The sequence below is a fragment of the Vigna unguiculata genome, chromosome 1 (assembly GCF_037176805.1).
Source record: "Vigna unguiculata cultivar grain cowpea cultivar isolate G323 ecotype 2 chromosome 1, ASM3717680v1, whole genome shotgun sequence".
Classification (NCBI taxonomy): domain Eukaryota; kingdom Viridiplantae; phylum Streptophyta; class Magnoliopsida; order Fabales; family Fabaceae; genus Vigna; species Vigna unguiculata.
The window spans coordinates 42489211-42504314 of record NC_140792.1 but is presented as its reverse complement, the minus strand read 5'-3'; the positions used below and the strand labels follow the sequence as shown (position 1 = coordinate 42504314).

The 15104-nt window shown below is 27.3% G+C and overlaps 1 protein-coding gene across 1 annotated transcript; it reads left to right on the top strand.

The window, feature by feature from the left end:
- Positions 1–1954: 1954 nt before the first annotated feature.
- LOC146888992 (ABC transporter G family member 39-like) lies at positions 1955–8285 on the top strand. The gene is made up of 16 exons (XM_085673542.1): positions 1955–2245; positions 3024–3114; positions 3374–4274; positions 4375–4535; positions 4705–4808; positions 4930–5095; positions 5183–5236; positions 5374–5501; positions 5596–5928; positions 6032–6322; positions 6430–6513; positions 6631–6764; positions 6852–7079; positions 7197–7368; positions 7510–7764; positions 7861–8285. Exons 1-16 carry the CDS (start codon positions 2054–2056, stop codon positions 8128–8130), a joined length of 3564 nt encoding a protein of 1187 aa, XP_085529668.1. The 5' UTR covers positions 1955–2053; the 3' UTR covers positions 8131–8285.
- The last annotated feature ends 6819 nt before the right edge of the window (positions 8286–15104 follow it).

Genomic DNA, 15104 nt, shown 5'->3' with positions numbered 1-15104 from the left:
GAATATATTAACCAAAAATATTATTATTAATTGTTGCCAGTTTCTAAAGATGGACCAATATTTATTATATTCTGACCCTGTGATTGTTTCCTGCGACGGAAACACATGGTAGATTCAGGGTGAAAGTTCGAAAAGTTTAATGCACATCTACACAAAATAAGATAATTTTTTATTTTTAACTTTCTTCGCTTCTATATATGAAACTTTGTAAAGACTAAGCAGCATATATCATATATACATATTACTTTTATAGTAATATAGTAATATAATAAGAATAATAAAATGTAAATTATTATTAAAATAATAATACTAATAGACAATGATAATAATTATCAATAATAATGATAATTCATATTTTATTTTAAATTACATTTTAAATATTAGAACAAATTATAATGTTACAATTTTATCGATTAAAATAATTTTTAATTTATTAAATTAATTACATCATTCACAATTTTTTTTGCACTTTTTTTCAATTTATCTTAATCCAAATAATCTTTGCCTTAACATTCTTTTCCTCAAATACACCCATCAATCCTAATACAGTCTAAAAAAAAATATTTATTGAATGTAATTTAGGACTTACTCTTAAATTTAAGATTTTATTGGCAAAGTATATTTATTGACTTGACATACACTATTTTATTTTTTTGTTATTTACTCGGATGGTTTCTAATGGGAGTGTGTCAACTTCGTCACCACTTTTAAACAAGTTTCAGTCCTAACATTTGAAAAATTATTTTAATTGAATCCTTTCAAATAAAAATTACTAACGGTTAACCGTAGGTCTAGTGTTAATTTATAATTTTTTTATTTTTATTTTATTTTTTTATTTTTTTCTCAAAAAATTTAGTTGCCACATGTTAGGTACTTGTGATATGTAACACTCTTTTTGTCACGTGCTAGGCACTACCATGTGTTAGTATCAAGAATCGTCATGATTTCAATTTAGTCCATTTATATATTTCTTTGATTTAATTTAATCTTTATATTTATTTTTTTAATTTAATATGCTCCAATTATTTTTTTTTTAAATAAAATAATATTATCTTGAGACCAATTTTATTATTTGTTTAAATGTTATACTGATTTATTTTATTAAAATAACTTTTTAACATATTATATTGTTGTTTAATATTAAGTCACTCTTGAGTTTTAGAAAATAACTTTTTAATATATTGTTGTTTAATATTAAGTCACTCTTGAGTTTTATTACTAAATTTTAATATATTAATAGTGATTTTTACTATTAAATTTTAATATAAATATCAATACTTAATTTCCAGAAAATATTTATATTTAATTAATTATAATCTTATAAAAAAATAAATTAATAAAACATGAATTAATAATTAAAATATATTTTTTTAATCGATGTTATTTTTTATAAGATTAAAATTAACTAATTATAAATACTTTTTAAAATTATTATTATTAATCACCAGTTTCTAAAGATCGAAGAGTATTAATTATTTTGAAAAAATATATATTTATTGTCGGATAAAATAAAAGTTTTATTTTTATTTATAATTTATTATTTATTGAATGAAATTGTTCTTAAATTTGAGTTTTTATTGACAAGTTATAATTTGTTGACTTAACATATACTATTTTATTTTTCAATCTCTTTTTTCTTTTTTATAAATACAAAAATTCATATTTTTAATGAATATTTGAAAGTAGATTGTCAAATAGAACTTTGAGTATAAAGAATCATTTTCCTTCTTGTTTTATTTAACATGGTAATTTATCTGTCAGGATGACCCTACTCCTAGGTCCTCCAGGTGCAGGGAAAACAACATTACTTCTAGCCCTCGCAGGGAAGCTTGACCCAGATTTAAAGGTTCACTCTCTGTTTTCATGTATCTTTGTTTGGTTCCAATCAATTTACTTAAATAATTTCTTTACCGTTCGAATAATCTCAGGTATAGTTTGTTTTTACGATGATCAGGTTTGTGGGAGAGTAACTTACTGTGGGCATGAGCTTAATGAATTTGTATGTAGAAAAACATGTGCGTACATTGGACAACATGATATTCACTATGGAGAAATGACAGTGAGAGAGACATTAGATTTTACAGGACGTTGTCTAGGTGTTGGTACGAGGTATGAAATGTTAGAAGAACTTCTACGAAGGGAGAAACACAAAGGAATCAAACCTGATTCTCATATTGATGCATTTATGAAGGCTACTGTCATATCTGGTCAAAACACCAATTTGCAAACAGATTATGTTCTTAAGGTTTGTAATTTTCTTACCTAACTTCATATTTTCTCTACTTGTCTTTAGTGTAAAAAGTGTACTTCAAGTAGTGTATTTAATGAGAGTAGTTTTATGAGTTACTTATTAATAAAAGTAATGTTTTAATATGGATTCTTCAAAATTAAAACATTATTTATGCAATAAACTCTCTTTAATTTGAATACAGATATACTTATTTGAGTTTATTGGTGACAAATTTATGTAAGCAATGGCGTAATCAAACATAATCATAAAAATCAATAAAGTATTTAGTTAAATTAAAAAAAAAAAATGTTTCTCATTAACCAAATTGACCTTTGTAATGACTTTTCACTATTCATTAGAAAAAACATAAATACTTTTAATATTTAATAGAAATAAATAGGAAAAATAAATCTAAAATTGTATGAAAACTATAAATTAATAAGTAAACTTAAATATATTTTTAATTTCTTGAATTTGAGTTAATTTTTCTACTATTTCATGCAAAATCGATTTTTTTTTGTTTTTTGTAATTCCAAAAAAAAAGTTAATCTCATATATAAACATGATCAAATGAATGGTAAAAAAAAAAAGACAAACACACATATTTGGGTATTTGATTATAAAAAAAGTAGATACTCATACTATTGGTCAGAAATCATTAATTGTATTTAATCTTATAAAACAACTATTCTTTATTTTCTATTGGTTAAAAAGTGAATAAAGTTATTTAAGGAACAAAAGTTATATATTTATTTTTTTGTTTTTTACACGTACTTCTCTGGTGCTCTAACAGATACTTGGATTGGATATATGTGCTGATACCATGGTTGGTAATAACATGAGAAGGGGCGTTTCAGGTGGACAAAGGAAGCGTGTCACAACAGGTGAATTACATCACAAACTTATTCTTCACAAAAGGATAGAATGAAAAATGAAACAATTTATTATCATATGTTTATCGTAAAATACATAAAAATTATTAAGTTAAAAATCATTCAGTTCAATTAGTGTAAAACATAGTGTTGTTGTTAACAACATTTGTCCTTCTCATTTTGTCTTTCTGTGGTCAATGGCTTAGAATCTTCGCCTCTAACAGCTTGTATATTCAATATTACTTACTCCTTCCATTGTAACTGGATGCAGGGGAGATGCTAGTAGGACCGGCAAAAGCACTTTTAATGGACGAAATATCAACAGGACTTGACAGTTCCACCACCTTTCAGATATGCAAGTTCATGAGACAAACTGTTCATATAATGGATGAAACCATGGTCATATCTCTCCTTCAACCACCACCAGAGACTTACGAACTATTTGATGACATTATCCTACTTTCAGAAGGTCACATTGTGTACCAAGGTCCACGCCAACATGTGCTAGAGTTCTTTCAAAACATGGGTTTCAAATGTCCTCCAAGAAAGGGAGTTGCCGACTTTCTACAAGAAGTAACTTCTAAGAAAGATCAACAACAATATTGGTTTAGAACAGATGAACCTTACAGATATGTTTCAGTTCCAGAATTTGCAAAGTCTTTCTATTCGTTTCATATAGGAGAACAGCTTGCAACTGAGTTTAAGGTTCCTTATGATAAGAGCCAAACCCACCCAGCTGCCCTAGTTAAAGACAAGTATGGTATATCAAATTGGGAGCTACTAAAGGCATGTTTCTCAAGAGAATGGTTGCTTATGAAACGTGACATGTTTGTGTATGTATTTAGGATAATACAGTTAGTTGTGTTATCTGTTCTAGGATTTACTGTGTTTCTTAGAGTTAAAATGCCAGTGGGAACAGTTGAAGATGGGGGAAAGTTCTTTGGAGCACTATTTTTTTCTCTGGTGAACATAATGTTCAATGGGTTCTCAGAACAAGCCATGATTGTTTCAAGGCTTCCTGTCTTTTACAAACAAAGGGATTTCATGTTCTACCCTGCATGGGCCTATGCCTTACCTATATGTGTTCTCAGGATCCCTATTTCCTTTGTGGAATCAGCAATATGGATTGTTCTCACATACTACCCAATTGGATTTGCTCCTTCACCAAGCAGGTCTTGTGGATTTCCTTCCATCATTTTTTTTACAATCATGTTTTTTTTCAGTCTGGAATGAAAAATTCTAAAACTCACACTACTCATTCTGTTTCATCAGATTTTTCAAACAATTATTGACATTGTTTGGCGTCCATCAGATGGCTATCTCTCTATTCAGGCTGGTTGGTGCAATTGGTAGAACATACGTTGCTTCTAATATACTGAGTGGTGTGGTGTATCAACTAGTCTTTGTGCTTGGAGGATTTGTTGTCTCAAAAGGTGAGACATCATCATTCACTTCTTAATCTTTTAGATATATGTATGTTAGTTCAAGGAAACGTAAAATAAATACACATTGAGATTGAATTCTTTTGTTTCCGACTCATCTTTTACAGTTATATGGTTTTATTGAGTACTTATTTTAGCCCAATTTCTTTTATGCCTGCAGATAATATCAAACCATGGTTGAAATGGGGTTACTATGTTTCTCCCATGAGTTATGGTCAGAATGCTATAGTACTAAACGAATTTTTAGATGAAAGATGGAGTAAAGTAAGAAATGTTTTCTTTTTTCTCATTGCCTATTGTTACATACGTTCAACTACAAAAACAAATTCATAGTCTAAATTAATTCCACTAACTCCAAGAGTTGTCAAATATGTTTTATTTTCAGCCAAATACAGACTCTAGATTTGATGCTCCTACAATTGGAAAAGTGCTTCTCAAGTCTAAAGGCTTTTACACTGAAGATTATTGGTTTTGGATATGCATTGGAGCGTTGTTTGGTTTTGTTCTTCTTTTCAACCTTCTCTGCATTGCTGCATTGACTTATTTGAATGGTAACATATATCTGTAGATTTTAATACACTAGAAATGAAAGGAATTTTCAACATTGACAAACCATTTTAATCAAACAAAATTTTCAGCTATTGGTGATTCAAAAGCATTTATCACGGATGAAGATGACAAGAAGAATGAAGGTATTTCTTGCTCATTCAAGTGTATTTCATTTCTACTTAAAATTTGTCGGGGTTTCATTCTTGCATATTGTGTTTCATTGTCATTCAAGTTTTTAGTCCCACTATTCTATTGAATATTCTGTCCTTTTGATAAACAGGAGGTCAGGGAATAGACCTGGCAGTCAGAAATGCTTCTCAACGAGAAAGAAGAAAAGGAATGGTCATGCCGTTTCAACCTCTTTCACTTGCGTTCAATCATGTCAACTACTATGTAGACATGCCAGCCGTAAGTGAATGAATATCTTCAAATAATATTGTACTATCACTTTCATGTGATTAATTCTTCCCTAATACTTTTGGTTTTTCTTTATGTTAATCAGGAAATGAAAAGCGAAGGAATCAATAAAGATAGACTTCAACTACTGCATGATACAAGTGGAGCTTTTAGACCAGGGGTATTGACAGCACTTATGGGTGTTAGTGGTGCTGGGAAGACAACTCTTATGGATGTATTAGCTGGAAGAAAAACAGGTGGATACATCGAAGGAAGTATTAGCATCTCAGGTTACCCAAAGAACCAAGCAACATTTGCTCGTGTCAGTGGTTATTGTGAACAAAATGACATTCATTCTCCGAATGTTACTGTCTATGAATCACTATTATTTTCAGCATGGCTTCGCCTTCCTTCAGATGTGAATACACATACACGAAAGGTGTGTGGGGACAACCTTAATTTGTTATATCTTGGCCATTATGAATGTAGTAAATTGCAAGGATAATATTTTTATTTAATTTTAGTTTTGTTTGTTGATACAGATGTTTGTTGAAGAAATTATGGAGTTGGTTGAGCTTAAATCAATCAAAGATGCACTTGTGGGACTTCCAGGCATAAACGGTCTATCAACTGAACAGAGGAAGAGGCTTACAATTGCGGTAGAATTGGTTGCCAACCCTTCAATTATCTTCATGGATGAACCAACATCTGGTCTTGATGCTAGAGCCGCTGCTATTGTTATGCGAACTGTAAGAAACACTGTGGACACTGGCAGAACCGTTGTGTGCACAATTCATCAACCAAGCATAGACATTTTCGAAGCTTTTGATGAGGTAAACATGAAATTATTAGAGGTCATATGTGAATTTGATTGTTTTAGGTGATTTTTTTCTATCTGACATAATTAACACGTTCAAGTTTGATTTTTTCTTTATTGCAGTTATTTTTAATGAAAAGAGGAGGACATGTTATCTATGCTGGACCTCTTGGTTATCATTCACAGCAGCTCATAGAATATTTTGAAGTACTGAATTTTTTTTCTGTAATTTTAACGAAGTTATGATATCATTATACCTTTGCTTTATTCAATTTCAGGGGCAATATTTTCTTACTCTATATATAAATGAATATTTTTCTGTAGACTATTCCAGGAGTTCCAAAAATCAATGAAGGCTATAATCCAGCAACATGGATGCTTGAGATTAGCACTCCTTCGTATGAAGCTCAACTTGGCATAGATTTTTCGGAGATTTACGCTAACTCTACTCTTTTCCTGTAAGTCTTTACCTATGATTTATCACTATAGTTACGAAACTTCTAGCTTTACGAATAATAACTTTATTTTCTTTATACTTTCTACAGAAATAATCAAGAGCTTATCAAAGAACTCGATACTCCACCACCAGGTTCCAATGACTTGCTCTTCCCAACCAAATATTCCCAATCATTCTTTGTGCAGTGCAAGGCTTGTTTTTGGAAACAATATTGGTCTTATTGGAGAACTGCTTCCTACAATGGCACTCGATTCTTCTTCACAATACTCATTGCGATACTCTTTGGTCTAATTTTCTTGAATAAAGCAAAAAATATGTAAGTTAATTAATAGTTCATTACAATTGTATTTTCTAGTCTTATGATCTTGGAAAGATAAACTGTGAAGTGCACATTGACTATTTAAGTTGCAAAACTAATTAATTTGATGGCCAGAAAAAAGCAACAAGATGTATGGGATGTTGTTGGAGCCATGTATACTGCTGTGATGTTCCTTGGAACCCAAAACACTATGGGAGTGCAGCCAATTGTTGACATAGAAAGAACCGTATTGTATCGTGAAAGAGCAGCAGGGATGTATTCGACATTGACCTATGCAATTAGTCAGGTACAAATGTACAAGACAAGGCACAACTTTGTTGATTTTAACGAGAAAGTTACAAATCCAATTTGTGTTCTATTATTAAGTTTAGGTATATCTTTATGAGACATAGATTCCTTTTTCTTATGTATCTAACTGATTTCGTAGGTAGAAGTGGAGACAATTTACAACGCTATTCAAACAACAATCTTTAGTTTCATACTCTACTCCCTTATTGGGTTTGAATGGACAGCGGCTAAATTTTTTTCATTCTACTACTTCATGCTCGTTTGTTTGATTTACTACACACTATATGGGATGATGATTGTTGCCCTAACCCCGAGTTTCCAAGTTGCAGCCGTTTGTAATACCTTCTTCTTATCCATCTGGAACACCTTCTCTGGCTTTGTCATTCCTAGGACGGTACAATAGCTACTATTTTTATATATTGATTCATAATATGATGTTGGAAACCAGGTTTGTTTGTATCTAAACTTATGTTTCTCGTATATGTTATAGCAAATTCCTGTATGGTGGAGATGGTACTATTGGCTTACTCCTAATGCTTGGACACTGTATGGCATTGTTACCTCTCAACTTGGTGATGAAAATGCAGAAGTGGAAATCCCAGGAGCTGAAAACATTGGGCTCAAGGAACTGCTCAAGAAAATCTTTGGTTATGACTATCACTTTCTCCCAGTGGTTGTTGTTGTTCACTTAGGCTGGGTTCTCCTTTTCTTGTTTGTTTTTGCCTATAGCATCAAATTCCTCAACTTCCAAAAAAGATGAGATAGGATCCTTTAATATCTCCCCAGCCCCTTTGGCTTCAAATGTATGGTTTATGACAATCAAATTGGGTTGTAGAAAAAGTGAAAGTGGGATTTTATTGAAGTGTAATGCAAATTCTATAATAATATAGAAAAGCCTAAGATTGAAGTATTGAAATGTTGCGTAAATTCTAGAACAATAAAAAAAGTCTAAGATAAGAAGTAAAATTTAGAATGTTCTGCATAAGTGATTGTAGCTAGGATTTTTTAATTAATCATATCACGGAAATGGGTCCATAAATATTCATATACACTAACATTCCTGTCCACTACTACTTTCACATCCTACTTTATCAACAATCTCTTTATTTCATCAGTTCCTTTCATAACCTTAATAAACTAACAAATTTGATAGGTTATATGTCCTTAAACAATTACGATACAAAGTTTCTTGTGTAATGTGGATTTTAGTTTATTCATATGTCTAGTGTAAGATTTGCAATAATATATTCTAAATTTATTTTATACAAGATCTTCCCATACTTACATGTACATCTCAAACATGAAAACAAAATATTGATAATGGTATGATAACAACAAGTTATAAGATAAATACAACAAATAATAAATATTATTATAATAAAACTCAAATAACTGCAATATAATATAATGTTAAAAAATAAATTTTTAATCGAAATCAACGGTTACATGAGGTTTAAAATAAAAAGTGTCCAAATGATATTGTTCATCAACCATACATTTGTTAGTTTTTGAATTATTTATTGTATACGTTAAATAGACACAAAATGGTGCCCATTTTTTAGGACAAAATGTTAATGGGTGATGTTACTTTTAAATGACATACTTTTTAGCAATATATAATAATTAATAATATGACATTTAAAAATACCATATTTTACAAATAAAGTATGGCAATTTGTTAAATATAGTATTATACGACGATATTTTCAAAGAACCGCCGTATTAAAAATACCATATTATATATATATATATATATATATATATATATAAATGATTTTTTTTAGTAATTAATTTCATATAATATTGTTTTATTGTAATATTTTATTTATTTTTATTACATTAAATATAATATTTTATTATAAAAGTAATTGTCACGTATGTGAATTCAAAAGGGAGTGTCAAATAATACTTTTCCAATGTTCACATATATTATTCAGACACAGAGCATATTGTTCACACAAAGATCCATAAATTAAGATAAAGATTTTGTGATTTTATCTTATTAAAAATTGTATCTTGTCATTAAGAAAATTTCATCTAATTTTATCATTACGATAAGGATTTACAATTTATTAGGATTTAATCATAAATATTTGCTAAAAAGTTATTTAATATTTTTTCTATGAATAAGTGTTCTTAAGAAAAATTTAAAATTTAATATGCACAAAATAGACATTTGTCACGACATCTCAATAAAAACATAAATATATTGAAAATGATTAAAAGTAATTTTAATGAAAGTGTTAGATAAATCAAGTCAAAATGTAATAAATAGCTATAAGATAATCAATAAATACTTATTGAAAGTTTGGTTGATAAGAAATAGTCACTAATCCATTTGGTGACTAATATAAGGATCAATATACAAAAAAATTTCAATACTATTGGTTACTAATATTCAATGACTAATGCAATGATTGAAATAAGGGATTGAAATTGTGATCAATATATAGTTATAGTTTAGTATGCGATTTTTAAAATAAAACCAGCGACTGAAATATTGACCACTGATAATATTTTCTTACATTCTAAATTTGATTTTCAAAAAATAATATATACTTGATAAATATTTGCAACATACATTTATATATCGCATTTTATAAAATTCATCAAAATAATAATATTTTAAAATCAAGACTATTTTAAAAATAAGGTTATTTTAAGATGGATAGTTTAGAATTCAACAATATATTTTTTAATTAAAATTGGTTGGACTGGTGTGAATGTGGAAATAATGCTGCAGGTGGTTAAAGTTAAACAATTAAATTTTGATAGAAATGTATTTTAGTTTAAAAATAATAATTTGTTGAAGTTTGGTGTTATTTTTTGAAAATTTTGCAAAATAACTAATTTTGCATTAAACGGTTCAACAAATAAAAGAGTCAACATTAGTAGATCGCAAATTGCTCAAGGGAACGGTATAAGTTCACTCAACAAATCTAAATTCACTCCATCTCAAACTCAAGACTAAGTGGATAAAAGTTGTTAAATTTACTTTTATATTTTGTAGGCACAAAACTAATTAACGTTCATTTTCCCCGTTCCTTTTTATTTATAGAAAGTGTAAAAATAAGTTAACTTGATTTGTTTATTTATGGATTGAGTTAAAAAAAATTAATTCAATTTACTTTTTTTTAGTTAAAAATTTTGTAATTAGATTCGACCCACCTCAACTTAATAGGTTAGTGATTGACTTATATATAAATGTTTTGTTTTTATAATTTATTTTAGTACAATGAAAGTGAATTAATTTGATTTATATTTATATAATAATGAAATCAAAGTAGTTATCAAATTTTTCAAATATTATTATAAAGATAATAATTGAAAATTAAATATCCAAATTATTTAAATATTATTAAACAATATCTTAAAAATATCAAAATGTGAATCTATATAATTAAAAATTTAAAAATAGTAAATAATAATAATAATGAATTTATCTAAAGATAATAAAAAGACTAATAAAATTTTGTTGGCAAATTACACGTGGATCCACTTTTTCTTTTAAAATTGAAATCAATTCAATTAAAACTTTATAATTAGTCTTTTTCACATATCTTTTTCGCGTCTCATTTTCACATCTCAAATTAAAACTCATTTTCATATCTCAAAATTCTTGTTATAATATTGAATATTTGCTTTATAATAACTTTAGAATTTATTACCAAGAAGGTTTATAATTACAAAGGTCAAAGTATCAATTTTACTTAAAGTTGTTGCGTTTCTTTTGACTAGGTGGGCAAAAAATCTGATTTTATTAAACTGCTCCATTTTGTTTTTGCTCAGATTCATTCAAAATCTATTTCCTTAAATCTGTTTCCATTAAAGTCCCATTTTCTTAAATCTGTATTTTATTTTGATCTATATTTTAATCTATTTTTTAATCAGTTTTCCATTTTGTTTATATGAATTTTAAAAATTGCAAAATTTATATTTCCAATCTTAATTGGCTGCTATCATCGCAAGAAGGATACTAAAATTGTTATGCAAGGAAGAAATTTCGCATACCTTCTTTCGTGATATGATTTAACTGTTCATGAAGATTCACATGAATAAAACACTTAATCGCGTTATAATGGACAAGGTTTTGAAAATGAAGAAAAGTTCCTAAAAATATATATATTTAAAATAATTTTATTTGTAAGATAACTTTCATTATTTATTTTATACTTTTAATCTCATCAAATTTATCTCCTCATAGAAAATTTTAAAAGTAATCACTTCTATTATTTTAAGGATTTCGTTTTTCTAAAAGTTTAAATACTAATTACATTATTTAATAAATTGAAGATAATTATAAATTACATATATGCAAAAGCTATTTTTAATATAGTTCGTATCCTTTAAATCTTTAAGTTATTCCATGGTTATGTAACTTCTAACTACTTCGCGGCGCATATTTAATGTTGTATTTTTTTATTCTATTAAAACTTTAAATCATTTACCAGGTTAGTATCATGGTAAATGAAGTTCGCGCATATTAAATATTGTATTTTCAGATTTTTTTATCAGAAATAAAATCATTATGGAATAAAGATTTTAATCAATTTAATATTTTCAATACAAAAATTAAGACCAAGTTTTTTTTTCTCTCTCAATATTTATATTTAATGAACCCTTAAATTATTTTTTATAAAACTCTAAAAGTTGTTTTTTACATCAGAAAAATAAAAAAGTTGACAAATCGAAAAGTCATACAACAACTAGTTATTATTTATTATAAATGAATTTATTAAATTTTCAATAGATTAAAAAGTTTAGGATTATACGAAAAAAATTGTTTTCAAAACTGTTTAAACACTGAACTTAATTTTATTATAAATCTGTCAGATCAAAATAAATGGTTATTTACTAGCGCATTATTAATGATATAATTTATAAAATAATTAATACAAGTCAATATATTGTAAAAAAATAAGGTAAAATTAATAACCTTACTACTATACAGTTGTTTGTAATTAAATAATTAATCACGCATAGTATTTAGTATTAGTTATATATTAATTTTGCATTTCTTTTTATATATTTGACAATTGTACGAAAACATTACCTAATTAATATAACGCGGAAAAAAAATCCATTAATGCCGGATTCTTTTACTTTTGTTATTATTTAATCCATTTAAAATTTATTTTATTAGATATTCAATTCATTTTATTTAATTTAGATTTTAATCTGATTTATATTTTAATGTGGATTTTAAAAGCTAGTTAAGAATAAAGGTTAAGACAGATTATTCCAAGTTTAAGGTCAAGACAATAATTGTGGTAAAATGATTTTTGTTTTATGAGTTTCTTTCAATTGTGATACAATTTAATGAAGTGATATGATATGGTATATAATGTGATGAACATTGTTGGCTTAATTTATTTTAAAAACATTGATAATCATGGATTTAATTTATTTTAATGAATTTATGGATATATTTTTCATGTTTTCCTATGTTTTCCCTGATGTTTGAATCTAATAATTTATAAGAATTGATTACTATTTGTGAATAAGTATGATTTAAAGGATATTATAAAATTATATTAACGTGATTTAAATACAATGTTTTGGAATGATTTATACATGAAAATTGGAGATCACAAGTCAATTACAGTTTGTGAATCATGATTGAATTTGTGTATTAAGTAATAGAACATGTAATATAACAAATATTTCCTTATGTCATTGATAATTTAATTCTTATACTAAAATATTAGATGGTAAAAAGTTGATAAATAATTTTTAGGTACTGTAAAATTTGTAGATGAATGATTTAGATCGTAATGTAATTATTGACTTAAAGGTTCGTTATTGATCTATGTCTATCAAGTGTTAGCATATGATAAAACCTATTTAATGAGTTTTCTACATATCTTCTCATTATTCATATATCTATTTATAATATAAATAACAATTTTTTATTATGATGAAATTAAATAGATTTGTTTTTGTTACATTAGGACCTTATAATTTTTAATATAGCTGTATATGAGACTTATTATGATTATATTATGTAACAATAATGTAAGTGCAGGTTGAGAAAATGGTAATCTTTCTTTGTGTGAAATCTCACCTGTGAAATATTGTTGTGTTGTATTGGTATTTTTTTTATTTATTAAAGTTTTGGTTAATAGGTTGTATTGCTGTAACTGTTTCCCTATGACAGACTTAAAACAATTCTATATCTTAACCATCAGTCAAATTATCTATATTTTTATGTATTTTAAAAGTTACTATTGTGTTAATTTTAATTTATAAAAAATGGAGTTTCAAATAGTTTAAGGTAATATACAGGGATATAAAAAAAATTGTACCCATATGAATCTTCGAATAAAATTCGCAACAAATGGATATTCGCGGGTAATATATAAGAGTATTTTTTTTATACTCGTATGTTAATAAGGCGGGTACGGGATATATGTACTCATGAATACTCGTACTCTATATTCTAATTTAAATTAAAAAAAATGATTAAAACATTAATACATTGATTTTTAATGAGTTATTTTGTATTAATTGATTCTGAAAAATCTTCATTTCCTTATAATCTGTATTCACCACTACTTAAACGAGTAATTTGCACTTTTTATAAAATTTATAAATGTTATACATTGTGTTTTTATTTAAATTTATGGTTAAAATATGTGGTTAAATATTAATTTTTTTCTTGTAAATATTCGCGGGTACCCAATGGATATTCATGGATATTAAAAAAAATATGTGAATACTCGTATAACGGATACCCGCATAAATATGGATACGGGTACGAGAACAAATATTTACTCAACAGGTAGGGTATGAAGAAACTACTACCCGTACCCTACTGATAACTATCAAGAATAAGTAAATTTTCCATTTAAAATTGACACTTATCATGTATCAAATGGTGTTATTTGTGTACAAAACAAACCTCTTTAGCTTGAAATATTGAGAAATAGAGTTTTATGAATTATAATGATATTTTGTTTTTTTGTAGTACAAATAAAAGGAAATATCAAGTATGCAGCTAAGCCACAGTACTAGAGTTGAGCCATGAAAGTAGAAAAAGACAGGACAACATATTTGGACTTTTTGGCTGAGCACAAGAAATGAAACTGAGTCTCGTGAGAAAACCCTATTTGCAAGGAAACCTGGAACTCAAATCCATGAGGTTGGGCAACCAGGAAAACCCTTCCAAGAAGGAAAGGTCACATGCTAAGCACCAGGACAAAGAGTAGAGAAATCACACTGGATTTGGAGTCCTTAGGTTCTAGTGTATCGGGGATGAACTTAACTCTACATAGAAAGAATACTCATAGGACATTAAATGATTTGCATAGTAAATAAACAAGATGGTAGTGGTGTAGTAGAAGAAGATGAGATGAAATCAATTCATAGCCCCTACTCTACTTAATCTATCTAATTACTAATATTTTTATTTACTTACACTATCAATCAATAAAAAAACCCAAAAATCAAACTATCAATATACTTGTTAAATTGCTATAAATACGATACTTGTTGATACTATTATTTGCTAGAAAATGGTTGCCGAAGAAACCGTCATCACCTACCCAGCGTTGACATCTCTACTAATATAATTCTTTTATAAACATGGTTTATCTAAAAGAAATTATTTTGTAAATTTTGATAAACACAATTATTCAATTAAAAGTTACTAAATGATGTAATAGTTAATATAAACTATATCATTATAGTTTTACACATGTATTAGATAGTATAGATACATATATACGCATATAT

Bases quoted from the DNA above. Each gene is read 5' to 3' on its own strand.
- LOC146888992 (XM_085673542.1), top strand. From the start codon at position 2,054: ATGACAGTGAGAGAGACATTAGATTTTACAGGACGTTGTCTAGGTGTT. The intron at 4,275-4,374 runs GTCTTGTGGATT...CTGTTTCATCAG, and splicing joins TTTGCTCCTTCACCAAGCAG to ATTTTTCAAACAATTATTGA. The intron at 6,514-6,630 runs GTACTGAATTTT...ATTTTTCTGTAG, and splicing joins AGCTCATAGAATATTTTGAA to ACTATTCCAGGAGTTCCAAA.